General features: G+C 44.9%; 1 protein-coding gene across 3 annotated transcripts in view; it reads left to right on the plus strand.

The window, feature by feature from the left end:
* Window positions 1–25,852, plus strand: part of EFR3A (EFR3 homolog A) — a 121,149-nt gene that overhangs the window by 39,740 nt on the left and 55,557 nt on the right. For all 3 annotated transcript variants that reach the window (XM_044294172.1, XM_044294170.1, XM_044294171.1), the window contains 6 exons: window positions 6,808–6,884; window positions 8,157–8,284; window positions 12,082–12,232; window positions 20,544–20,665; window positions 21,222–21,371; window positions 23,144–23,284. In XM_044294172.1, the coding sequence (XP_044150107.1) occupies window positions 6,808–6,884; window positions 8,157–8,284; window positions 12,082–12,232; window positions 20,544–20,665; window positions 21,222–21,371; window positions 23,144–23,284 (769 nt within the window). The remainder of the gene's footprint in view (window positions 1–6,807; window positions 6,885–8,156; window positions 8,285–12,081; window positions 12,233–20,543; window positions 20,666–21,221; window positions 21,372–23,143; window positions 23,285–25,852) is intronic.

Below are 25,852 nucleotides of genomic sequence, written 5' to 3' on the forward strand. Positions count from 1 at the left end.
GTGATTAATTTCCACCTGCAGTCATGAATCACAATCTCTGCAGATCATCTTGTGTTATTTGAACGGATAATCTGTGCCGAAAGCCGCATGGTCTAATGAACTGCATGGTAGTACAAAGCATTGAGCGCCCACATGGATATCGCCCTATTATCCAGGGCTGCCACAAGTGCCTCTCAGAAAAGAATTGGAAGTTAGAAAACCATAGAAGAGACTTTGAGGGATGAAAGGTTCCTCGCTGCAAGGAACGCTGCAGGTGGGAAGAGGCGTAAACCGTAGACCCACGTATACTATAGGTCATTGGCCAGGCTGATGAGTAAACATCGAAGAATGACACACGGGTGACGTCATCTTGGTGATTATGACTACAGAATGGAGTTACCGATTTTCGTTATTTGTTAGGAGTCCTCTTGGGAATCCTATGCTGTGTTATCTGGGGCAGCAAAGCATAGAGGGGGAATTGCTGATCTCAGGGATTGTATAAAGCTGTTTACTTGCAGCCAGGACTCCTAGAGAGAGCCTAAGAGTCCTGCTTCCCCTGGCCACACATAGAGCCTGCTAGTCCTTCTTCGTTTGCACATGTACACACCTAGACACACTCTTTCCCTGCTCACAAACAGAAATTGGCAGACTTTGAGGTTGAGCTCATGGAGGGGGTAATGATCACTGCGTGCAGGCGAGGAAGCAGGACTCACAGGGGGCATTCACTAAAGCCTGGTGTTTCACAGACTAGACTAAAGGCACCTTTGCATGAACCAGCACAGCAAGCAATTATTGGGAGCAATATGCCTGTTCCTGATAATTGCCTGCCCCTCAAAGGAGGTTGCAAAAGAGAATTGGACACAGCTCACAGGGCAGTATTGTCGGTATAGGGTTTAGGATAGCACAAATGAGAGTGGGTGCTCACCTCTGATGTTTGTGCAAACCATAGGCACCATCCTTTAAGCAGAATCCCAGCTGCTCCCTAACCCTCTGGATAAAGATTCACATGAACAAGAAGAGGTAAAAAGGGTTTTGACCGTGATGCCGGTACTGAGAGGTCAAACAAAGTTCCCCCAAGCTTTATCTGAAATCCGCATTTCCACACTAAGACTACTTTCACAGTAGTGGCAGCAGGGTCCGGCAGGCTGTTCCGTGCTAACGCTAGTCCACCGTGCCGCCGGAAGTCCATTCCAGCCGCAGCACGGCAAACAAGCTTTTTGTCCGGCCACTTCTTGGCATGTTTAGTGAATAATAGTGAATGGGGCCGGAGCGGACTTCTGACGGCATGGTGGGCTAGCATTAGCATGGATCCGGCAGGCAGTTCCCCCCACCAGCACAGCCTGCCGGACCCTGCTACCAGCAGGCTAGAACACAATGTGGCCTTACGAAGGCATTGATTCAGTGCCGAAACGTATAGTCCCAATAAAGCTTCTGTCTTGGGTGAACTTTGTTTCAAAGAGGACCTCTCACCACTCCTGATGTGGCTTTTTTTAATAGCTTCAAGCAATCCCCATGTAATAACAATTCTGGAGCATCTATTCTTATGACTCTATGTTGTGCCATTCCTGTATTATTTGTACCAGAAGTTATGAATGAATTGCTAGCAGTCTGCAGTAAGGGTACAGAGGGGAGGTAACCAGTTGGGGGTGTGTACCTGCACAGTCTGACAATGGCAGCCCTGATTGGATAGAGTGAGTCTGTGAAGGGCCCCCCCCTAACTGTACCCTTACTGCAGACTGCTAGCAATACATTCATAACTTGTAGTAGAAATAATAAAGCAATGGCACAACATAGAGCCATAAGAATAGATGCTCCAGAATTATTATTACATGGGGAATACATTAAGCTATTAAAACAGGCCTGTCAGGAGCGGTGAACGTTCCTCTTTAAGACCTCTCAGTACCAGCGGCGCAGTCGAGAACATACTTACCACCTCTTCTCCATGTGAATGGTCAGAGCTGAGAGCTGCATTTACATGTATGGGAATTAAGGATTGCTTCTGTGATCTCTTGTCCCCATAAAGGATCTTTGTTTATGGGCAGCAGATTGCTGTTTTGAGAGCACGATCTGCTGCCCAGAAACTGTCAGCGATGCCTTCACCCGACAAATGAGCGCTTTCTTGTTCATCAAGCGATCAGCACCTTTTACACAGGGCAGTTATTGGAAACGCTCCTTCTCGAATGCCCCGAACATTGGGGCGTGTAAAGGGACCTTAAATAAAAAGGCCACCAGAGTAAGATGTAGTGGATTTATTGGTGCAGACCTCTTAAAGGGGTTAACCTATGATTAATGTAAAAAATGTAAATCTGACATCATATATGTCATGACAATGACCATATATTTCTCACAAAGCTAGAACCAGCCCTGTACCTCACATGGATCCAGAGATCTCCCCATTCATTGCTCAAATTCTTCTACTAGATTTATTTCAAGCTGACAGCTCCTCAGAGGGGTGTCCTTTCTCAGGGAGCATGTCCCTTCTGCTGCTCCCTATGACAGCTTCAAGTGGCAGTTGAAGGATGGAACTGCGCATGTGTGCCCACCTTAGTGAGATGGACAGAGAAATAAGAAAGAACAAACTGCAGGTGGCGCTGTACAGATATATTTTATATTATTATTTTATTTATATTCTCTGTCTCTCTCGGTCTCTGTCTCTCTCGGTCTCTGTCTCTCTCGGTCTCTGTCTCTCTCGGTCTCTGTCTCTCTCGGTCTCTGTCTCTCTCGGTCTCTGTCTCTCTCGGTCTCTGTCTCTCTCGGTCTCTGTCTCTCTCGGTCTCTGTCTCTCTCGGTCTCTGTCTCTCTCGGTCTCTGTCTCTCTCGGTCTCTGTCTCTCTCGGTCTCTGTCTCTCTCGGTCTCTGTCTCTCTCGGTCTCTGTCTCTCTCGGTCTCTGTCTCTCTCGGTCTCTGTCTCTCTCGGTCTCTGTCTCTCTCGGTCTCTGTCTCTCTCGGTCTCTGTCTCTCTCGGTCTCTGTCTCTCTCGGTCTCTGTCTCTCTCGGTCTCTGTCTCTCTCGGTCTCTGTCTCTCTCGGTCTCTGTCTCTCTCGGTCTCTGTCTCTCTCGGTCTCTGTCTCTCTCGGTCTCTGTCTCTCTCGGTCTCTGTCTCTCTCGGTCTCTGTCTCTCTCGGTCTCTGTCTCTCTCGGTCTCTGTCTCTCCGGTCTCTGTCTCTCTCGGTCTCTGTCTCTCTCGGTCTCTGTCTCTCTCGGTCTCTGTCTCTCGGTCTCTGTCTCTCTCGGTCTCTCGCTCTCTCGGTCTCTGTCTCTCTCGGTCTCTGTCTCTCTCGGTCTCTCGCTCTCGCTGGTGTAGATTAGCTGTAATTTACATCAGTTTTCTGGAAGGGGAAACCGGGGAGCATAGACTTTCTCAGACTGGGCATAGTAAGCAGGACTCGCAGGCTTTGTCTATACATGGGTGGGGGAGCAGGACTCCTGGGCTTTGTCTATACATGGGTGGGGGGAGCAGGACTCCCGGGCTTTGTCTATACATGGGTGGGGGGAGCAGGACTCCCGGGCTTTGTCTAAACATGGGTGGGGGGAGCAGGACTCCCCGGGCTTTGTCTATACATGGGTGGGGGGAGCAGGACTCCCCGGGCTTTGTCTATACATGGGTAGGGGGGAGCAGGAATCCCCGGGCTTTGTCTATACATGGGTGGGGGGAGCAGGACTCCCGGGCTTTGTCTATACATGGGTGGGGGGAGCAGGACTCCCGGGCTTTGTCTGAGTTTTGACAAGAAATCATAGATCTCTACCAGTATCCATCTCCAACCTCGGCATCTCCTGCTTTATGTGCTGCCCTCAGATATGAGACCTGGCAGAGCAGCTTTGCAATTGTTATTAAAAGTTTGTCTTTAGATCCTGCACGTTACACCATGCTCAGCCATCCCCCAATTATTTTTTCAAGGCCCTGACAACCCCTTTTATGGCATAGATAACAGTTTCCTGTCGACTCTTAAAAGATTGAATGGTAATTTTCTAGTGAAAAAAAACATCGTAAGATGAATTTTTGCTGCCATTGACAAACCGCATCGGTGGAGGTTATTTGAGGTTTTTGCATCCGCGTTGAATTATTTGTTGATGTAAACCTACCCCGCTCCAGCGCACACGCTGCTCTGCTAAATAATAAATCACCATTAACGCTGCACCTTAATGAATTTAGCAATGTAAATGCAAAGTAGCGGGCTCGAAGAATGAACCAGGCTCAGAACCGCTCTGATTTCCAAATTCTTGTTGTTTTTCTCCCTTGCAGGATAATCTTAAAACCTCCAGACGTTTCTAGGGCACAGTCCCTGCTCGCCTTGATAGAGATTGACAGATACTCTCTGAAACCACACAAGAACTAGAAGAGGAATGGCGCTGCGTTCCAGACCCGGCTCGCACCTCTGCACCTTTCTCTGATCACCTTTTATAGAGGAGCTTTCAGGGGGCAGAGAATTGCTGAAATATCACTTAACCGCTCCTCTTTTAACGAATCTGTCCAGATTCTGATATTGCTGACCTATCCACAGAATAGTTCAGCAATAGCCGATTAGAGGGGGGTCCGAATCCCAGCACCCTCACCAATCAGCTGTTTGAAGAGACCACAGCGTTCGTGTGAGTGCTGCGGTCTCTTCACGCTTTACCTGCCCGCTGTGGACATTGCAAAAGCTCCTCCGTCCCATTCACTTGAATTGGAAGGAGCAGTTGTCGTCACGCTCCATCCTATACAAGTGAATGTCACGGAGGAGCTGTAATTACTCTGCTCTCTATTGCAATGTCCACGGGGAGCAGGTAAAGACTGAAGAGACGGCAGCGCTCATACGAACGCTGCGGTCTCTTCAAGCAGCTGATCGGTGGGGGTTCCGGGAGTTGGACCCTCACCGATCTGACTATCTTGAGTAGGGTTATCATGATACCAAAATTTTGATACCATAAAAAAGTATTGCGTTATTCGATACCACGCGAACTAAATAAAACAAAAAAGCCGCATGCATTCCTCACTTTATGGAACAGTCGGTCCATAATAGAACAGTCCTATCCTATTTTTTATGGAACAGTCGGTCCATAATAGAACAGTCCTATCCTATTTTTTGACTAAAAATGGCAAATCGCCGTTTTTTTTTTTTCCTGTTACGGCATTCACCGCAGATAGGAAATATATTTTAATTTTTTTTTTATTTATTTTTTTATTGAATAATGGTATAGAGGCTCACCCGTCTGTTAGTGCGGTTATGGTGCTCTTGCCGTATTGACTCGCCCAATCAAAATAAATGAGAATTCTATTTAAAGTAATGACGACAGGCACTCATTATCTGAACACCCAGAGATGGTTAATAGAAAATGTATTGACTCCTAATAGTAGCATAAAAATACATATAAACAATATAAAAATAAAATAAAAGTAAAAAAGAAATAATAAGTATCATTTGCTGGCCAGTATAGGGTTGAAATTAATTTCTACTGAAAAAAAGCCTTTTTACCAAACTCTTACCACTTGAAACCGAAACAGAGTTCGGTAAAAGGTTTTTCACAGTAGAAATTAATTTCTGAAGTTATTACTCAAAGTCCCACTAGACTTCGTGAAGCAATAACTTCAGCTCATCGGAGCCAATACATTCTAATACTGTGCAGAGCTCCTACTCCGTACAGTATTCTAAAGAAGTTTTCTGCGAATCAACTTCGGATGTTTCATCCAAAGTCGATTCGCTCATCCCTATTGATGACCTGTTCGATATAATTTAACGGCTAACCCCTTTAATGCCCGGCCATTTTTAGCACTGACTCTCCAGTCTGTGTTTTACAGGACTGAAGTGGTGACGTAGATGTATACCTCATGTGACCCCCCCACAGCCAATCGCTACCCTCAGCGGCGTGGTGCTGCATACCACCGAGGCCAGTGATTGACTGCAGCAGTGACACGGGGTATATGGCATGTCATCTCTGCTCTCATGTAAACAGATCCTGGAGGGAAGGACTTCAGTGGTGGTACCGGAAAAGACAGTGTTTACTGGTGAGCGTAGGATTTTTTATTTTTATTTTTACCATATTTCTTGGCACTAAAGGAGTCATTAAATAAGTCGCATGTTTTTCACCAATATAACGAAGAGCACTGCCCCACAAAAGATTGCAGGCACGCTCCAGACATCCCTGTGTGCACGTTGTGTCTGTATTCCATGTCCAGGATGAGCACTTTTATTCTGCTGGAAAACGGCTCCCAAGAGCCCAAAGCAAACCAGACTGAAGAGGGGAGGGCTGCTTAACTGCTCATATCTTAGGATTGGTGCCAGCTAGAAACACGGGCCTGACTTTGTTTGAAAGCTGGCATTCCAACCTTTCAATACATGCATGTAAAAAATGGAATAAGAGATGTTGTGCTATGTGTGCTGGGGGATTAGGAGATGATATACAGGAGCTACTCATCTACCTCTGCGCATAAAATATTGTAATGAAGCTCCACAGCAGATGGACGTGAAATCTTTACATAAAGTGCATCTCTAGTCTCATAAATCCTGTATGCGCCAAAGAGGGACGAAGAAATTACTGTAGACCTCATGAACCCGTTTCTGTCCCTTTTTAATGAAAAGACGATTAGCGATCTTACCATTGCAAGTTTTGGACCCGCAGTTGCCAGACCTAGGCCTGCCATATGAAATGTGTGCATTGGGCGTGCGGTTAGTCATTACTAAAAGCAGAGGCACGTGAAGCACTTATCATTCTCCGAGTGGACCCTAAAATGCATGTGTATTACAGACATCTGAGACTAGCCTATCTCTTATACCAAACACTGGTGTAGATACGATTATATCCTAAAACCGGCAGTACATTACTCAGACAGTACTTATTTTTGTCTCTCAGGTGTCTGTGGCTGTTGTGGAGCTTTACGACCACGTTACAAGCGACTGGTGGATAACATCTTCCCTGAAGACCCTAAAGTAAGTTCTAGAGATTTAGCTGCTATGATTACATTTTAATCTCCAGCAGCAATAATATAACCGATTACAATTTCCATAGAAACCTCCTATAATTTTGATGCCTATGTACAAGAATATGGATACTATAATACTGCCTCCTATGTACAAGAATATAACTACTATAATACTTCTCCTATGTACAAGAATATAACTACTATAATACTGCTCCTATGCACAAGAATATAATTACTATAATACTGCTCCTATGCACAAGAATATAATTACTATAATACTGCCTCCTATGTACAAGAATATAACTACTATAATACTGCTCCTATGTACAAGAATATAACTACTATAATACTGCTCCTATGTACAAGAATATAACTACTATAATACTGCTCCTATGTGCAAGAATATAACTACTATAATACTGCTCCTATGTACAAGAATATAACTACTATAATACTGCTCCTATGTACAGGAATATAACTACTATAATACTGCTCCTATATACAAGAATATAACTGCTATAATACTGCCTCCTATGTGCAAGAATATAACTACTATAATACTGCTCCTATGTACAAGAATATAACTACTATAATACTGCCTCCTATGTACAAGGATATAACTACTGTAATACTGCTCCTATGTACAAGAATATAACTGCTGTAATACTGCCTCCTATGTGCAAGAATATAACTACTATAATACTTCTCCTATGTACAAGAATATAACTACTATAATACTGCTCCTATGCACAAGAATATAATTACTATAATACTGCTCCTATGCACAAGAATATAATTACTATAATACTGCCTCCTATGTACAAGAATATAACTACTATAATACTGCTCCTATGTACAAGAATATAACTACTATAATACTGCTCCTATGTACAAGAATATAACTACTATAATACTGCTCCTATGTACAGGAATATAACTACTATAATATTGCCTCCTATGTACAAGAATATAACTGCTATAATACTGCCTCCTATGTGCAAGAATATAACTACTATAATACTGCTCCTATGTACAGGAATATAACTACTATAATACTGCTCCTATATACAAGAATATAACTGCTATAATACTGCCTCCTATGTGCAAGAATATAACTACTATAATACTGCTCCTATGTACAAGAATATAACTACTATAATACTGCCTCCTATGTACAAGGATATAACTACTGTAATACTGCTCCTATGTACAAGAATATAACTACTATAATACTGCATTTGGAGCATATTGTTGCATTTTTTTCACTGTTATTTTGCAGGATGGACTTGTCAAGGCAGACATGGAAAAGCTCACATTTTATGCTGTGTCGGCCCCTGAAAAACTGGATCGGATTGGTGCATACCTAGCAGAGAGACTGAGCAGAGATGTTGTCAGACACCGTTATGGGTGAGTGAAACTGATTTGTGTTCACTGACTCTTTTCATAATGGAAATGATGTCTCCTGTCATTCAGCCTTAAAGGGAACCTGTCACCGGGATTTTGTGTATAGAGCTATAGGGACTGGGTATTGCGGATGTGCTAGCAGCCATCTAGCAACCCATGTCCTCAGCTCTATACACAAAATCCTGGTGACAGGTTCCCTTTTACTATCAAGAATTAAACAAAAGTTAAGGTATAGTTGTGTTGTAATGCACCGCTCTTGTAGTGAGGGTCTATTTGTCAATGCTTTTTTCCCCCCACAATTATAAAAGTAACGCCAAGGTACCATATGGTGTGGCCATGGGCATTATTAATTTTCCTGCCGTTATTAGGCTACTTTCACACTAGCGTTCATAGGTCCGTTCGTGAGCTCCGTTTGAAGGAGCTCACGAGCGGACCCGAACGCCTCCGTCCAGCCCTGATGCAGTCTGAATGGAGCGAATCCGCTCAGACTGCATCAGTCTGGCGGCGTTCAGCCTCCGCTCCGCTCGCCTCCGCACGGACAGGCGGACAGCTGAACGCTGCTTGCAGCGTTCAGCTGTCCGCCTGGCCGTGCGGAGGAGAGCGGATCCGTTCAGACTTACAATGTAAGTCAATGGGAACGGATCCGCTTGAAGATGTCACCATATGGCTCAATCTTCAAGCGGATCCGTCCCCTATTGACTTTACATTGAAAGTCTGAACGGATCCGCTCAGGCATCTTGCGCACTTAGAAATTTTTCTAAGTTATTAATGCAGACGGATCCGTACTGAACGGAGCCTCCGTCTGCATTAATATGATCGGATCCGTTCAGAACGGATCCGATCGAACGCTAGTGTGAAAGTAGCCTTAAAGGGGTTTTCTGAGATTTATTTATTTATTTTAAACTAATGACCTGTTCTCTGGATACACGCACCGATCAGCTGTTTGAGAAGGCATCGGCGCTCACAGTAGTGCCGCGGCCTTCTCTGCTCACCAAGCACAGCGCCATACATTGTATAGTGGCTGTGCTTGGTATTGCAGCTCAGCCCCATTCACTTCTATGAGGCTGAGCTGCGTCTAGGCTATGTGACCGATGAACGTGACGTCACGTGGCCTAGGGAAAGCTGACAGAAGGCCGGAGCGATACTGCAAGCACTGATGCTTTCTCAACCAGCTGATCGGCGGGGGTCCCGGGTGTCGGACCCCCACCGATCTGATGTACCATGCAAAGGTATGTCGTCAGCAGAAAAGTCTCAGAAAACCCCTTACATAATCCCCATACAGGGGTAGGAAGGAAGAAGTGACTGGTCATTTCTGTGAAGCCTAGCGAGTCTGTGACTAAACGATGACTCCGTAGCTCTAAAAATGGCTCCGTAGCTCTAAAAACCCCTAGGCGCAGAACGCAGCTCGTAGTGGTAGAATACAAAGAGTTCTCACATTTGAGCATAGACGTTCTTTTTATTGTGTTGACTTTGCTTTGTTCTGGTCCTAGCAATGCATTGCGAGAGTCCTCCGCCTCCAGGATACACTCGTTCACCCACGTTCACACTTCACTTTGAAAAATAACAACATAAAAGGGAAAACAATAGCTGCAGAGTAGAGGAACGCCGCGTAATGTATTTTTTTGGGAAATTCGCCTCCTTCACAGTAAAGGAAATTCACATCATTCTGCGTAGAAAATAAAAAAAATGAATGGCTGCCGGCAGCCGCTTGTGACAGGAGACATGGGAGAGGTACGCCCGCTGCCGTATTTCATGTTACCAGTGAACTTTTCTATATAATACAAACCTCTGATGTAGGACTGGACGCTAAGGGGAAATTCTTAGGCATCCATTAGGCTAAATGTGTTCCTTTTAAAGGGCATCTGTCAGCAGATTTCTCCCTATGACACGGGCTGACCTGTTACATGTGCACTTGGCAGCTGAAGACATCTGAGAACGCAGAGCCTCTAAGTGTAATGGTAACGCCCCCATTGCTCCTAGAGGCTCATTTGCATATATTAAAACCGTATCTTTCTCAGCAATGCGGGCACATATGAACATGGGATCAACACAGATGACTTCAGCCGCCAAGTGCTTCAGCGGGTGCTGAAATCAGGTGTTGGACTCCCAGCAATCTGATATTGATGGTCTGTCCTGAGGATAGGTTGTCAGTATTGAGATATTGGCAAACCCCTCTAAATTTTATTTCTTGGATAGCTTTGGTTTACATTTTTGCACTTTTTTGATCTCCAAAGCTTGTGTAGAATAAGCTAATGAACTCCCCGTATTTTTTGGACTAGATAAGACGCACCTGACCATAAGACGTCCTCCAGGCTTAGACAACAGGAAATTATAAAGTAAACCGTTTTTTACAACGTAAAACTTCCCTGGTAGTTTTAATGAAGTGGAGGGGCGAGTGTCACTAAGTTTAATAGTCTTGGGTAGAGGGGTTTCATATTTCGGTCAGCTCCTGTTAATCGCAGTGTGTCATCTTTTGACTATTGAAACAAACAGTGATGGCGCCATGTGGTCTGACTCCTCCCACTGATGACATCAAAGGTTCTTGAGCTACGGTAAGTCAGAGCTTTCCCTGCTGCCTGTGGACCTTTAAAAGGGTTTTTCTGAGAATATAATACTGACTACCTATGCTCTGGATAGCCCATCAGTATCTGATCAGTGGGGGTCCGAAACCCGCAACCCCCATGATCAGCCATTTCAGGAGGGACCGGTGCTCCTTACCAAGCCCCGCGCCATGAATTGTATAGCGGCTGTGCTTGGTATCGCAGTTCAGCTCCATTCACTTAAACAGGGCTGAGCTGTGCCTAGGCCTTCATAAACAGCTGATCGGCGGGGGTCTCAGGTGTTGGACCCCCACCAATCAGATACTGATAAACTATGCAGAGGATAGGTCATCAGTATTAAAATTTTGGAAAACCAAGCATGGGTATGGCCGTTCCTCACACTCCTGTGAACGATCACTTACCCTTTCCGACCTGCACGGATCGGTTTAGGGCAGAGAGATATAGACGTGTGCAGGAGCAGTGTCTGGCGGTAGTCGTCCGGCTTCTCATTCGTGACGATATTAAAAGGAACAATAATGTCATGCTTATCCAGATTGTTACTGGATCGGACACAGGGAGAAAATATGGTCCTGTGCACGAGGCCCGATAGTGTAAAAATAAAGAGTGAAAATGATATGCCCTTAAAAAAATAAAATTAATAAATAATGGTTGATTAACGGTGAATGACAAAGATTAAATGAATGTTTTTAAAAATGTGTTAGAGGGTCGTCTCCTCTTACTATAACTGACACAAGGTGGCACTAATCCCCGACCACTAGATGGCTGCTGAACGGGACGGCGCTCTGCTGATTCAGTAGCACCCATGCACTGTTTTCCAGTCACGTGGTGGTCGGGCTTAGTCCCATCTCGCCTCTGGATGAGACAACCCCCAGGACACTAAATTATCTATAGGTATTTGGGATCGCTGCAAGGCTATGGTGATAAAAAGCTTGAATACAGCTTTCTGTTCTTGTCAGGAAATACACTCCATTCTTCATCAAAAACATTATTTTAGCCACCATTTAAAAAATAAAAATAAAAAAAATTCAAGAACGGCATATCCGATATCTCTTGAAATCGGCCATTGTATCGCGTAATGTGAACATAGCCTCAGAGATTCGACTTGTACCATAGTCAGCACGTTTTGGACAAATTCGCCATTTTTCGGTATTGCGGTAGGCAACTCTGACACTAGACCGGGTCTCTTCACAAGGAGCGCATCACAATAACCTTCTTATTGTTGTCTTCCCTATTGTCTAGCAATGTGTTCATCGCTATGGAGGCCTTGGACCAGCTCTTGATGGCATGCCACTCTCAGAGCATCAAGCCCTTCGTTGAGAGCTTTCTACACATGGTGGCAAAACTTTTGGAGTCGGGAGAACCAAAGCTGCAAGTGTATGGAACCAATTCTGTGAGTACCTGCAGTATTACAGCAGCCACCGCTTATACAGCAACTGTCAAAGGGATGTGGAGGACTAAAGCTACTCCTTGTGGAGACCACCAAATTGGCGTAGGAGATTCCGAGGCCAGACAATGCTCTCTGGGGGAAAAAGCGAATGCAAATAATCTTATCCAGGAGGACACAATCTGGAAAAGTTGCTGGTTTTGTTCCAAGGTTTGTAATAGTGACATATAGGGCAGCTGTCCATTAGGTGGCGCTAGAGAGTCAGCTTTCTCCTCTTGGATAAGTGCTTATTTGCATCACGTATTCCCAGGGAGCATTGCCTGGCCTGGAAGACTTCCTACTTCCAACTTGGCATATATGTTCACCCGCTGTGCCATAGCTTGTATGTTCAGAATGATCCCGCATGATGGGATATTAAAGGGGTATTCCCATCTCGCACACTGGTGGCATGTCGCTAGGATATTCCACCAATGTCCCACCTGTAGAACGGGGCCTCCAAGCTATTAAAGGGAGTCTGTCCGCTTGCCTATGAAACTAATGATATTGGCGTGTAGCAGTTAGACAGTTTAAACCATACCGTCACTATCTAGATCTGCTGCAACATTGAGGAGAACAAATATGAACTGAGGCCCTTGCCTTTTTTTTTTTTTTTTTTCTTTCTTTTTTTCTTTCTATTACACCCCCATTTGGTATTTTTTTCCCTGCTTCACTGTATGCAATAATAAATGGAGCCATTAGAAAGCACAACTCATCCTGCAAAAAACAAGCCCTCATACGGCATTGTGAATCTAAAAATAAAAAAGTTACGGCTCTGGAAAAGATGGAAGTTAAAAAAAATATAATAAATCTGGGGCTTAAAGGGTTAAAATAAAACACACTATCACACACGTGCTGCTGGGCCATTTTTTTATTGCAATTTTCTGGCTAGATATACAGATTTGGATTAGACATTTATAACACTCCAGCTTGAAAGATTAATTTTTTTTTTTTTTCTTTATTCTTTTTTTTCTTTTTTCATTTCTTTTCTTTTTTTCCTATCACTCTGGTAAATTGATAAGCCTCACTGTCACAAATCTGCAGCGGAGAACTCGGTCTTTATTTAGACTCCTATATTGCTATCAGTAAAATATTCATAAAATACTCATCTTGCAAAAAGTAGGTCAAGAATGTTGTCCTCCTGGCAACCGCAGCAGCAGCAGCAGCATTTGATGTTATCTCTTTAATCGTTCCCAGAGCTATTTGTAAGCCCCCTCTTTCTCTGTTTTAAAACGCTGGATTGAGGCAGTGAAAAAAAAAAAGACTAGTTTAGATATTATATTTTTTTATCTGTGAAATTAATAAGCACAGTATAACATTCATTTCCTTAGTAAATTAAAAAAATAAAGTAAAAAAAATGCATTGTGTTTTTCTCTGCCTGCGTTGTATGTAGGGAAGCATTTATCAATGGTTAGTTCTGTATGAGGGCAGGTATTTCAACAGATTTAGAGATTTTTGTTTTGCATATTATGTCTTTTGCAACAGCAGTGCTCCAATGTTCTGTAGGATTAAAATGAAAAAAAATCTATCAATCTGTTCCGGACCCTGTATGACGGCAATGTCCTACACTGCAATGGTCAGGAGCATCTTGCAGTCATTGGTTATTGTACTGTGAATAAATGAGAGTGGCTGAAACAGTATTGTATGTGTCTGCAATGTTCACAGAGTGAAGGAGTTAGCACCATCTGTGCCATCGTCATTTACAAGAAGAGAAAGGTAGGCAGCACTTTATGCACCTATGTCATATACCAGGCGAGACAGGGAGGCAGTACTATCTGTACCTACATCATAGTACCCTCTCTCCTGGTATATCTGTACCTTCATCATTTACAGGAAGGCAGTACTATCTGTACCTTCATCATTTACAGGAAGGCAGTACTATCTGTACCTACATCATTTACAGGAAGGCAGTACTATCTGTATATACATCATTTACAGGGAGGCAGTACTATCTGTACCTACATCATTTACAGGGAGGCAGTACTATCTGTATATACATCATTTACAGGGAGGCAGTACTATCTGTACCTTCATCATTTACAGGAAGGCAGTACTATCTGTACCTACATCATAGTACCCTCTCTCCTGGTATATCTGTACCTTCATCATTTACAGGAAGGCAGTACTATCTGTACCTTCATCATTTACAGGAAGGCAGTACTATCTGTACCTACATCATTTACAGGAAGGCAGTACTATCTGTACATACATCATTTACAGGGAGGCAGTACTATCTGTACCTACATCATTTACAGGGAGGCAGTACTATCTGTACCTACATCCTTTACAGGGAGGCAGTGCTATCTGTACCTACACCCTTTACAGGGAGGCAGTGCTATCTGTACCTACACCCTTTACAGGGAGGCAGTGCTATCTGTACCTACACCCTTTACAGGGAGGCAGTGCTATCTGTACCTACACCCTTTACAGGGAGGCAGTGCTATCTGTACCTACACCCTTTACAGGGAGGCAGTGCTATCTGTACCTACATCCTTTACAGGGAGGCAGTGCTATCTGTACCTACATCCTTTACAGGGAGGCAGTGCTATCTGTACCTACATCCTTTACAGGGAGGCAGTGCTATCTGTACCTACATCCTTTACAGGGAGGCAGTGCTATCTGTACCTACATCCTTTACAGGGAGGCAGTGCTATCTGTACCTACATCCTTTACAGGGAGGCAGTGCTATCTGTACCTACATCCTTTACAGGGAGGCAGTGCTATCTGTACCTACATCCTTTACAGGGAGGCAGTGCTATCTGTACCTACATCCTTTACAGGGAGGCAGTGCTATCTGTACCTACATCCTTTACAGGGAGGCAGTGCTATCTGTACCTACATCCTTTACAGGGAGGCAGTGCTATCTGTACCTACATCCTTTACAGGGAGGCAGTGCTATCTGTACCTACATCCTTTACAGGGAGGCAGTGCTATCTGTACCTACATCCTTTACAGGGAGGCAGTGCTATCTGTACCTACATCCTTTACAGGGAGGCAGTGCTATCTGTACCTACATCCTTTACAGGGAGGCAGTGCTATCTGTACCTACATCCTTTACAGGGAGGCAGTGCTATCTGTACCTACATCCTTTACAGGGAGGCAGTGCTATCTGTACCTACATCCTTTACAGGGAGGCAGTGCTATCTGTACCTACATCCTTTACAGGGAGGCAGTGCTATCTGTACCTACATCCTTTACAGGGAGGCAGTGCTATCTGTATCTACACCATTTACAGGGAGGCAGTGCTATCTGTATCTACACCATTTACAGGGAGGCAGTGCTATCTGTATCTACACCATTTACAGGGAGGCAGTGCTATCTGTATCTACACCATTTACAGGGAGGCAGTGCTATCTGTACCTACACCATTTACAGGGAGGCAGTGCTATCTGTATCTACACCATTTACAGGGAGGCAGTGCTATCTGTACCTACACCATTTACAGGGAGGCAGTGCTATCTGTATCTACACCATTTACAGGGAGGCAGTGCTATCTGTATCTACATCAGGGCTTGACAAATTTCCTTGGAATCTAGGAGCCAGCTAAAAAAGTTAGGAGCCGTTTTTTTTTTTTTTTTACCTTTATAAAGCCTTATTTTCAGCGACAAAAATAACACCTCTTAAATTAACATATAAAGAAGTCTAGAACCAAACAACATGGGCATTGTTTATTATCAGTGTACTGCGACGTCACTGTGTGTATAATCCCTGCGCTGTGACGTCACTGTGTGTATAATCCCTGCGCTGTGACGTCACTGTGTGTATAATCCCTGCGCTGTGACGTCACTGTGTGTATAATCCCTGCGCTGTGACGTCACTGTGTGTATAATCCCTGCGCTGTGACGTCACTGTGTGTATAATCCCTGCGCTGTGACGTCACTGTGTGTATAATCCCTGCGCTGTGACGTCACTGTGTGTATAATCCCTGCGCTGTGACGTCACTGTGTGTATAATCCCTGCGCTGTGACGTCACTGTGTGTATAATCCCTGCGCTGTGACGTCACTGTGTGTATAATCCCTGCGCTGTGACGTCACTGTGTGTATAATCCCTGCGCTGTGACGTCACTGTGTGTATAATCCTTTGTGCTGCGACGTCACTGTGTGTATAATCCTTTGTGCTGCAGCTGACTGAATGGAGATCCCTTCCCCAGGATGTTTGGTCCGGGCTCATTCATCTCATAGAACTGCAGCTATGAAATCCACAGCGTATTGCAGCAAACACCAGCAAAATAGATAAGATTTTACCAAAAATCCTCACACTTCATAAAATCCACACGGAAATGAACGTACTGTGCACATTTCAAATCCGCACCGTGGTAATATAGGATTTCACCATGTGTAACTGATCGTGGCTGAATTCCACACGCTACATGTAGAGTTTGATAAAAATCCACAACAGGTAATCCTCTGTGGAAAATATTTCCATTGGAATTACCCGAGGAATACTGAGGGTCCTTCCAGCTCTCTCATGGATTGTCACCAAGCTTTCCTGGTCTCCTAGTCCTGAGGAGAACATATCTCAGTACGGGAACATATAGAGAAGTTATCAGAGGATTTAGCCATTCAGGAGTCTTATGGCAGCTCCTAGGAGACCTGTGTGGTATACAGCCTGTCACCCAGCTTTCCTGGAGACCTGTGTGGTATACAGCCTGTCACCCAGCTTTCCTGGAGACCTGTGTGGTATACAGCCTGTCACCCAGCTTTCCTGAGTAGAACATATCTCAGTACGGGAACATATAGAGAAGTCATCAGATGATTTGGCCATTCAGTAGTCTTAGTTCTCATAGGAGCTGCAACCCGGCTTTCCAAGACTCCTGAATGGGTAAATCATATGATAACATATCTAAATGTTCCTATACTGAGATATATTCTCCTCAGCAGACCAGGAAAGCTGGGTGACAGACAGCCTGTATACCACACAGCTCTCCTAGGAGCTGCCACCCGGCTTTCTGTGTGGTATACAGGCTGTCACCCAGCTTTCCTAGAAAGGGATAGAACTAAGAAATGGCAGCATGGTAACTGCAGGGATGGTGCAGGAATGGCCACCAGTTGTGGCTAGCAGGAGCTCCTAAATACCTATAGGACCAGACTAGGGCAAGGTTAATTATACACTTTATTTACAGATGCCTAAACAGGCAAAAAAAACTATCTTGGCCCAAGTCGAATTAATATATCACTTTTATTGAATATACATTAAAACCTGCATAGTTGCATAGAACACAATGGTACTGACCATTGAAACAGAAAAGTATATAGGATATTAAAAACACAGCCACCAAACCTCTGCTGTTGACATTGGCTTAATGACATAGGAGAAAGCAAGAGGAGAAAGGGAAAAACACGAGGAAAGGAGGGGGGGGGGGGGGTGAACATTCACTGTCCCTGCCCCTAATTGTGAAAGGGAAATTTGATTACCCTACCTCGTCTGCACTTAATGGCTACAATGACAACTAGTTGTATTACTTTCACATCTATTGCATGTATAATGGTGTACAATTTGTGTCATCAGAACACCCAGGCAAATATAGATGCTACCTATCTCCTGCCTATTAGTGCAGACGTGGATAACACTTTAAATTCTCCTATAATCGCCAACTACTGTCAGTAATGAAGCTGTAATCCATCCGGACTACTCGTGAAACAACCACACAGTGGGAGGGTGACCGCACATTAAAAGCTAACACTGCCCCCCGACATGTTTCGCCAGTACTCTGGCTTCCTCAGGGGTAATGGGTAATGTTTGCTGCCCATTACCCCTGAGGAAGCCAGAGTACTGGCGAAACATGTCGGGGGGCAGTGTTAGCTTTTAATGTGCGGTCACCCTCCCACGGTGTGGTTGTTTCACGAGTAGTCCGGATGGATTACAGCTTCATTACTGACAGTAGTTGGCGATTATAGGAGAATTTAAAGTGTTATCCACGTCTGCACTAATAGGCAGGAGATAGGTAGCATCTATATTTGCCTGGGTGTTCTGATGACACAAATTGTACACCATTATACATGCAATAGATGTGAAAGTAATACAACTAGTTGTCATTGTAGCCATTAAGTGCAGACGAGGTAGGGTAATCAAATTTCCCTTTCACAATTAGGGGCAGGGACAGTGAATGTTCACCCCCCCCCCCCCCCCCCCCCCCCCTCCTTTCCTCGTGTTTTTCCCTTTCTCCTCTTGCTTTCTCCTATGTCATTAAGCCAATGTCAACAGCAGAGGTTTGGTGGCTGTGTTTTTAATATCCTATATACTTTTCTGTTTCAATGGTCAGTACCATTGTGTTCTATGCATCTATGCAGGTTTTAATGTATATTCAATAAAAGTGATATATTAATTCGACTTGGGCCAAGATAGTTTTTTTTTTGCCTGTTTAGGCATCTGTAAATATAGCAGGAGCTCCGGCCTAATGACGGCAGCAGGTATGCAGCTCCCTGCTGGGTTCATGGCCGTAGCAGGCGGACATTACAAACTTTGAGCCTGGCGGATAAGTGCAGAGCGCATCATTTACCGCCGCAGAGCAGGCAGTGCAGGGACCTGGCAGCACTTGGTGCCCTGGGATGCTGCGCTGCCCGATCATGTCCCCTGCTGTATACAGCAGGAGGAATGATGGGCTGATTGTCTTCCCTCCACTTGTCAGCGAGTGCAGCGCCGCTACCTGGGCTCCTGCTCTGCCTCCCCTGCACTAACAAATCTTCCCCCGCCGAGGCTCTCTCACCGGGACACGGGCTCCGATGTCTGCTGGACAGTTATCACATAAGTACCGGCCGGACTTCGCCATTTTCAACTGCCCTGGAGATGACGCACGGCGACTTAAGCACGCTGCGACCGCTAGACGGCGAGAGAGAGTAGCCAAACCACGATGGAGCCGAAAGCTGAGGGGTCCGGGCAGGGTGGCAGTCCGAGCCTGGGTGCACGTGATTAAAAAAAAAAAAAAAAAGTTTCATTTTGCTCCTCGCGGTCCTAACTCTGCAGTTTCTGCGCCCGGCTGCTGGTGCGCTGGGCCTATTTTCAAGCAGGGGCAAATACCCAGGCGCCAGGACAAAATTCCTAGTCGCCATGGCGACCTGGCGCCTGGGATTTGTCGAGCCCTGATCTACACCATTTACAGGGAGGCAGTGCTATCTGTATCTACACCATTTACAGGGAGGCAGTGCTATCTGTATCTACACCATTTACAGGGAGGCAGTGCTATCTGTATCTACACCATTTACAGGGAGGCAGTGCTATCTGTATCTACACCATTTACAGGGAGGCAGTGCTATCTGTATCTACACCATTTACAGGGAGGCAGTGCTATCTGTATCTACACCATTTACAGGGAGGCAGTGCTATCTGTATCTACACCATTTACAGGGAGGCAGTGCTATCTGTATCTACACCATTTACAGGGAGGCAGTGCTATCTGTATCTACACCATTTACAGGGAGGCAGTGCTATCTGTATCTACACCATTTACAGGGAGGCAGTGCTATCTGTATCTACACCATTTACAGGGAGGCAGTGCTATCTGTATCTACACCATTTACAGGGAGGCAGTGCTATCTGTATCTACACCATTTACAGGGAGGCAGTGCTATCTGTATCTACACCATTTACAGGGAGGCAGTGCTATCTGTATCTACACCATTTACAGGGAGGCAGTGCTATCTGTATCTACACCATTTACAGGGAGAGATTGGGCAGCAGTACTTTCTGTTCCTACGACATTCAAAGGGAGAGACAGTAAGGCAACACTTTGTCGAGCTTCCTCTTTTTCTCTTAAAGGGGTCGTCCCATCTCACGGTTTCCATGTTGAGATGGGACTAAGTGCAATAACGCAGCATAGCAGAGTAGCTTGTCCTGGTACGCTGTTTAGCCCTCTCATTGTAAGACTTAAAAAGTGATTTGTAAAAGGCATAGGAAGATATAAAAAATTATTTTTTTAAAAAGTCCTGCTGCTTCAGCGCGCCGCTTCTCTAATCCTCCCTGCTCATGAAGTCATCAGACTACTGAGGTCAGTGATTGGCTTCTGCTGTATACAGGCAATGTCATCCATGAAAACAGAACCTTGTGGGGAATTTGAGGAGGTGCTGGAACGGTGGATGTTTGAAACAGAGTAACTTTTTTATTTTGTATTATTTCAATATCCTTGCATGTGTTTTACATTTTATTGTTTAACTCTGACAACTCTTTTAATTAGAATAGACAAAGGCTGCCCACTTCAGAACTTGTGGGCGTACAGTGTATTGTATCCAAAACACTGTGTCCTATATTTCTTCCTTTTTACTTTATTTTTTTTTGTTGTTGCAGTTTGTCAAGTTTGCAAACATAGAAGAAGACACTCCGTCCTATCACAGGCGATACGATTTCTTTGTCTCCAGATTCAGTGCCATGTGTCATTATAGTCACAGTGATCCTGAAGTGCAAACTGAGTAAGTGGGGGAAATGAAGGGATCTGAGGCGGAGAACAATTTGTACCTCCAAGTTCAGGGAACATTTTAAAAAAAGACGTAAAAATGACGTAAACGTCTCTATGAATAGAGTGTTCTTGAGATGTGTGATCGTGTACATTGTTATGGAGGTGAAGATGTAGAAACATGCTATTTTGCTATACATAATTATAGAAGATTGAGGACGCTGCAGAAGAGGGGCATCCTTAAAAAAATGGTTGCTTAGAAGTATTATGTGCACTCCATAATGAGCGCAGCAAGAATTTACTATTTATTTATTGCATCAATTAGGTAGGATACTGGATGCTACTGGGCCGAGCTTTGCGCTCCAGCGCGGGCTGGACCAAGCTGTGCGCGCCGACGTGCTTGGCCGAGATGCGTGCGCCGGCTAGCGCGGACAGCTGGAAAGGAATGTTTCTCTGACTTTGGGCCTTACAGAAGGAAACCTCATATTCCCCTACTGGCATGTGAAGAGCATAGTAGTTCTTGGCTATGATCTCCTCACATTCTTTCATTTTTGTGTTTCTCCCTCTTCTAGAATAAGAATTGCTGGAATCCGAGGTATCCAGGGCGTTGTCCGTAAAACTGTGAATGATGAACTTCGAGCAACGATTTGGGAGCCTCAGCACATGGATAAGATAGTTCCATCTTTGCTGTTTAATATGCAGAAGATAGAAGACAATGAAAGGTAATTAAACATTTAACTTGTACTGATCCTGAGTTACATCCTGTATTATACTCCAGAGCTGCACTCACTATTCTGCTGGTGCAGTCACTGTGTACATACATTACATTACTTGTCCTGTACTGATCCTGAGTTACATCCGGTATTATACTCCAGAGCTGCACTCACTATTCTGCTGGTGCAGTCACTGTGTACATACATTACTTAGGCTACTTTCACACTTGCGTTTTTCTTTTCCGGCATAGAGTTCCGTCACACGGGCTCTATACCGGAAAATAACTGATCAGGCATATCCCCATGCATTCTGAATGGAGAGTAATCCGTTCAGTTTGCATCAGGATGTCTTCAGTTCAGTTGTTTTGACTGATCAGGCAAAAGAGAAAACCGTAGCATGCTACGGTTTTATCTCCGGCGAAAAAAACTGAAGACTTGCCTGAATGCCGGATCCGGCATTTTTTTCCATAGGAATGTATTAGTGCCGGATCCGGCATTCAGAATGCCGGATCCGTCCTTCCGGTCTGCGCATGCGCAGACCTTTAAAAATGAAAAAAAACAAAAAAACGGATCCGTTTTGCCTGATGACACCGGAAAAACGGATCCGGTATTGCAATACATTTTTCTGTCTGATCAGGCATTTTTCTGACTGATCAGGATCCTGATCAGTCAGAAAAATGCCTGATCAGTCAGAAAAAATGACATCCGTTTGCATACAGTTTGCCTGATCAGGCAGTCAGTTCAGGCAATGGAACTGCCTGCCGGAATCAAACAACGCAAGTGTGAAAGTACCCTTATCCTGTACTGATCCTGAGTTACATCCTGTATTATACTCCAGAGCTGCACTCACTATTCTGCTGGTGCAGTCACTGTGTACATACATTACATTACTTGTCCTGTACTGATCCTGAGTTACATCCGGTATTATACTCCAGAGCTGCACTCACTATTCTGCTGGTGCAGTCACTGTGTACATACATTACTTATCCTGTACTGATCCTGAGTTACATCCTGTATTATACTCCAGAGCTGCACTCACTATTCTGCTGGTGCAGTCACTGTGTACATACAATACATTACTTATCCTGTACTGATCCTGAGTTACATCCGGTATTATACTCCAGAGCTGCACTCACTATTCTGCTGGTGCAGTCACTGTGTACATACATTACATTACTTGTCCTGTACTGATCCTGAGTTACATCCGGTATTATACTCCAGAGCTGCACTCACTATTCTGCTGGTGCAGTCACTGTGTACATACATTACTTATCCTGTACTGATCCTGAGTTACATCCTGTATTATACTCCAGAGCTGCACTCACTATTCTGCTGGTGCAGTCACTGTGTACATACAATACATTACTTATCCTGTACTGATCCTGAGTTACATCCGGTATTATACTCCAGAGCTGCACTCACTATTCTGCTGGTGCAGTCACTGTGTACATACATTACATTACTTGTCCTGTACTGATCCTGAGTTACATCCTGTATTATACTCCAGAGCTGCACTCACTATTCTGTGCACATACATTACGTTACTTACCTTGGACCAGTCATGTATTTAGAGGCTTCTCGGAGTGACACGGCTCAGATGTGACACTGAAATAGTCAGAACCATAAAGTGTATGACTTCTCTGCTTCTATTTAAATCCATCAGCGCAGACCTTATTGTTTTTCGCTAAATGAGAGCCATACATCAATCGTCTTCCTCCTCACGCGTTCTGTCGGCCATCTCCAGTAAGCAAAGCTTGTATTGATTGATGCATTTTCCCCAGTCGCACGGCTCCACCTGCATCCCCTTCTGTCGTCGGTGACAAAGAGGAGAATCCCGCTGTCCTGGCTGAAAACTGCTTCCGGGAACTTCTGGGCAGAGCTGCTTATGGGAATATGAATAATGCCGTCCGACCCGTGTTTGCGTGAGTATGATGCCGGATCTGTGCTAGTTTATCCTACTGTAGGATGTCATAAGGGACTACCAGGGAAGCAAATATTAAACCTTATATTACTCTAGACCACCAGGGGATCGGATGTTAACCTGTCCATTAGCCTTGACCACCACTGAAGCAAACTTTAGACCAGCGAATAACCTTGACTTAATAGGGAAGCAAACCTTAACCTGTCCACGACCTTAGCCCACCAGGGAAGCACATTTTTAACCCTCCGATTACTATAGACTACTATAGTAGAAAACTTTAGTCCCTCCGCTGCTCTAGACCATCAAAGATGGTAACATTAACGTCACTATTACCCAAGTTCACCAGGGTTGGAAGCATCATTTCCCCCACTGCCCTAGACCACCAAGGAAGCAGGTAGTAACCCCTCCACTACCCTAAGCATCCAATAAAGTTGGAATTATCAGAAATGTTGCTTTTCTCATTATTGTGTTGCTTATAGGTCTTAGATCTTACAGTCCAAATAATAGTAAAACTCTGCCTATAGAATATACAGTAGACTGACAGTCATGGGGGACATAAGCCCAAATCTGGCCTGTCTTACCATTAAAGGGGTTGTCTCCAATTTAACTGGAATTGTAGGGAGTTAAAGAGGTTCTCTCACTTCAGCAAATAGCATTTATCATGTAGAGAACGTTAATACAAGGCACTTACTAATGTATTGTGATTGTCCATATTGCTTCTTTTGCTGGTTGCATTAATTTTTCCATCACATTATACACTGCCCGTTTCCATGGTTAAGACCACCCTGCAATCCAGTAGCAGTGGTCATGTCTGCACACTATAAGAAAAAGCACCAGCCTCTTCCCTGGGCTGGACTGTTTGATGGCACATAGGCACGCATGCGCAGCAGCTCCCCTCCCGGCCACTGCTGCAGCGCAGATAAGAGGTGGCCGGCAGGGGAGCTGCTGCTCGTAGTCTACATTGTAGTAATTTATGAAACTCCCATGCACTTGTATGGTGACAGCCGCTCCACTTCTTGTACTGTTGCATGGTGACAGCCGCTCCACTTCTTGTACTGTTGCATGGTGACAGCCGCTCCACTTCTTGTACTGTTGCATGGTGACAGCCGCTCCACTTCTTGTACTGTTGCATGGTGACAGCCTCTCCACTTCTTGTACTGTTGCATGGTGACAGCCGCTCCACTTCTTGTACTGTTGCATGGTGACAGCCTCTCCACTTCTTGTACTGTTGCATGGTGACAGCCGCTCCACTTCTTGTACTGTTGCATGGTGACAGCCGCTCCACTTCTTGTACTGTTGCATGGTGACAGCCGCTCCACTTCTTGTACTGTTGCATGGTGACAGCCGCTCCACTTCTTGTACTGTTGCATGGTGACAGCCGCTCCACTTCTTGTACTATTGAATTGAGAGTAGGGGTGGGCGATATGGCCTAAAATCTATATTGCAATATATTGTTTTCTTCTGTATGTATATAGAAAATACAGATTACAAAACTTGTCCCAGAGCCAGTGCCATCAGCCCCATGGCATTTGCCAATTGCCATCATCATACATGTGTCCCACCCAGAGCCAGTGCCATCAGCCCCAAGCCCCATGGCATTTGCCATCATCTGCCATCAGACATGTCCCTAAGAGCCAGTGCCATCAGCCCCATGGCATTTGCCATCATACATGTCCCCCAGAGCCAGTGCCATCAGCCCCAAGCCCCATGGCAATTGCCATCATCTGCCATCAGACATGTCCCTAAGAGCCAGTACCATCAGCCCCATGGCATTTGCCATCATCTTTCATCAGACATGTCCCCCAGCGCCAGTGCCATCATCTTTCATCAGACATGTCCCCCAGCGCCAGTGCCATCCTTTGCAAATAGATACCCCCCCCCCCCCAGAAGAATCGCTATACTTGCCCTTCCTGCAGGGTGCTCGGCAGACCGCAGGTGTTGCGTCTTCTTCCCAGCATGCATTGGGCGGGAGTCGGTCCTGACGTCACACATAGCGTGTGCACGCCAGGCCCTGGCCACTCCAGTACAGCACGGTGCGGAGTCGGGAGCCGGAGCCACGGAGCGTTGAGAAGCTTCTTCAATTCACTACTGCTTTGTGGTCATATCGCGGTCCGGCGGTATATGCGATATGGACAAAATCTGTATAATTGCACAGATTCATATTGTGCATATCGCATATATCGCCCACCCCTAACTGAGAGAGCCCTCCACCTCTGGTACTGTTGCACGGTGACAGTATGTTTCTATTAATGGCCAATTATCGGTCACTTTGTGTAGGAACTGCAGTTTTTGGAGCCTGTTCAGCATTTCCCACCCCTCCGTAGCGTGGACCTCCCCTTTCCAGTGTGAGCACCTGGATACTGTGGAGGAGACTCACCTCCCAACTCCTCAGGTGGCCATTAGGAATGGTGTAAACCACCAACATTTACCCGATTTAATGTCTCTTTTAAATCCCCTTTTATTACTTTTCTATGAATTGGCCCCGGCTGCCTTAGAAATATTTTTTTTATCCTTAAGTGCTCCCATTTAATGTTGGGAAATCAGACGGTTCCTCGGTCCTTTTGAAGCT

Source organism: Bufo gargarizans, chromosome 5 (genome assembly GCF_014858855.1).
Source record: "Bufo gargarizans isolate SCDJY-AF-19 chromosome 5, ASM1485885v1, whole genome shotgun sequence".
NCBI classification, from domain to species: domain Eukaryota; kingdom Metazoa; phylum Chordata; class Amphibia; order Anura; family Bufonidae; genus Bufo; species Bufo gargarizans.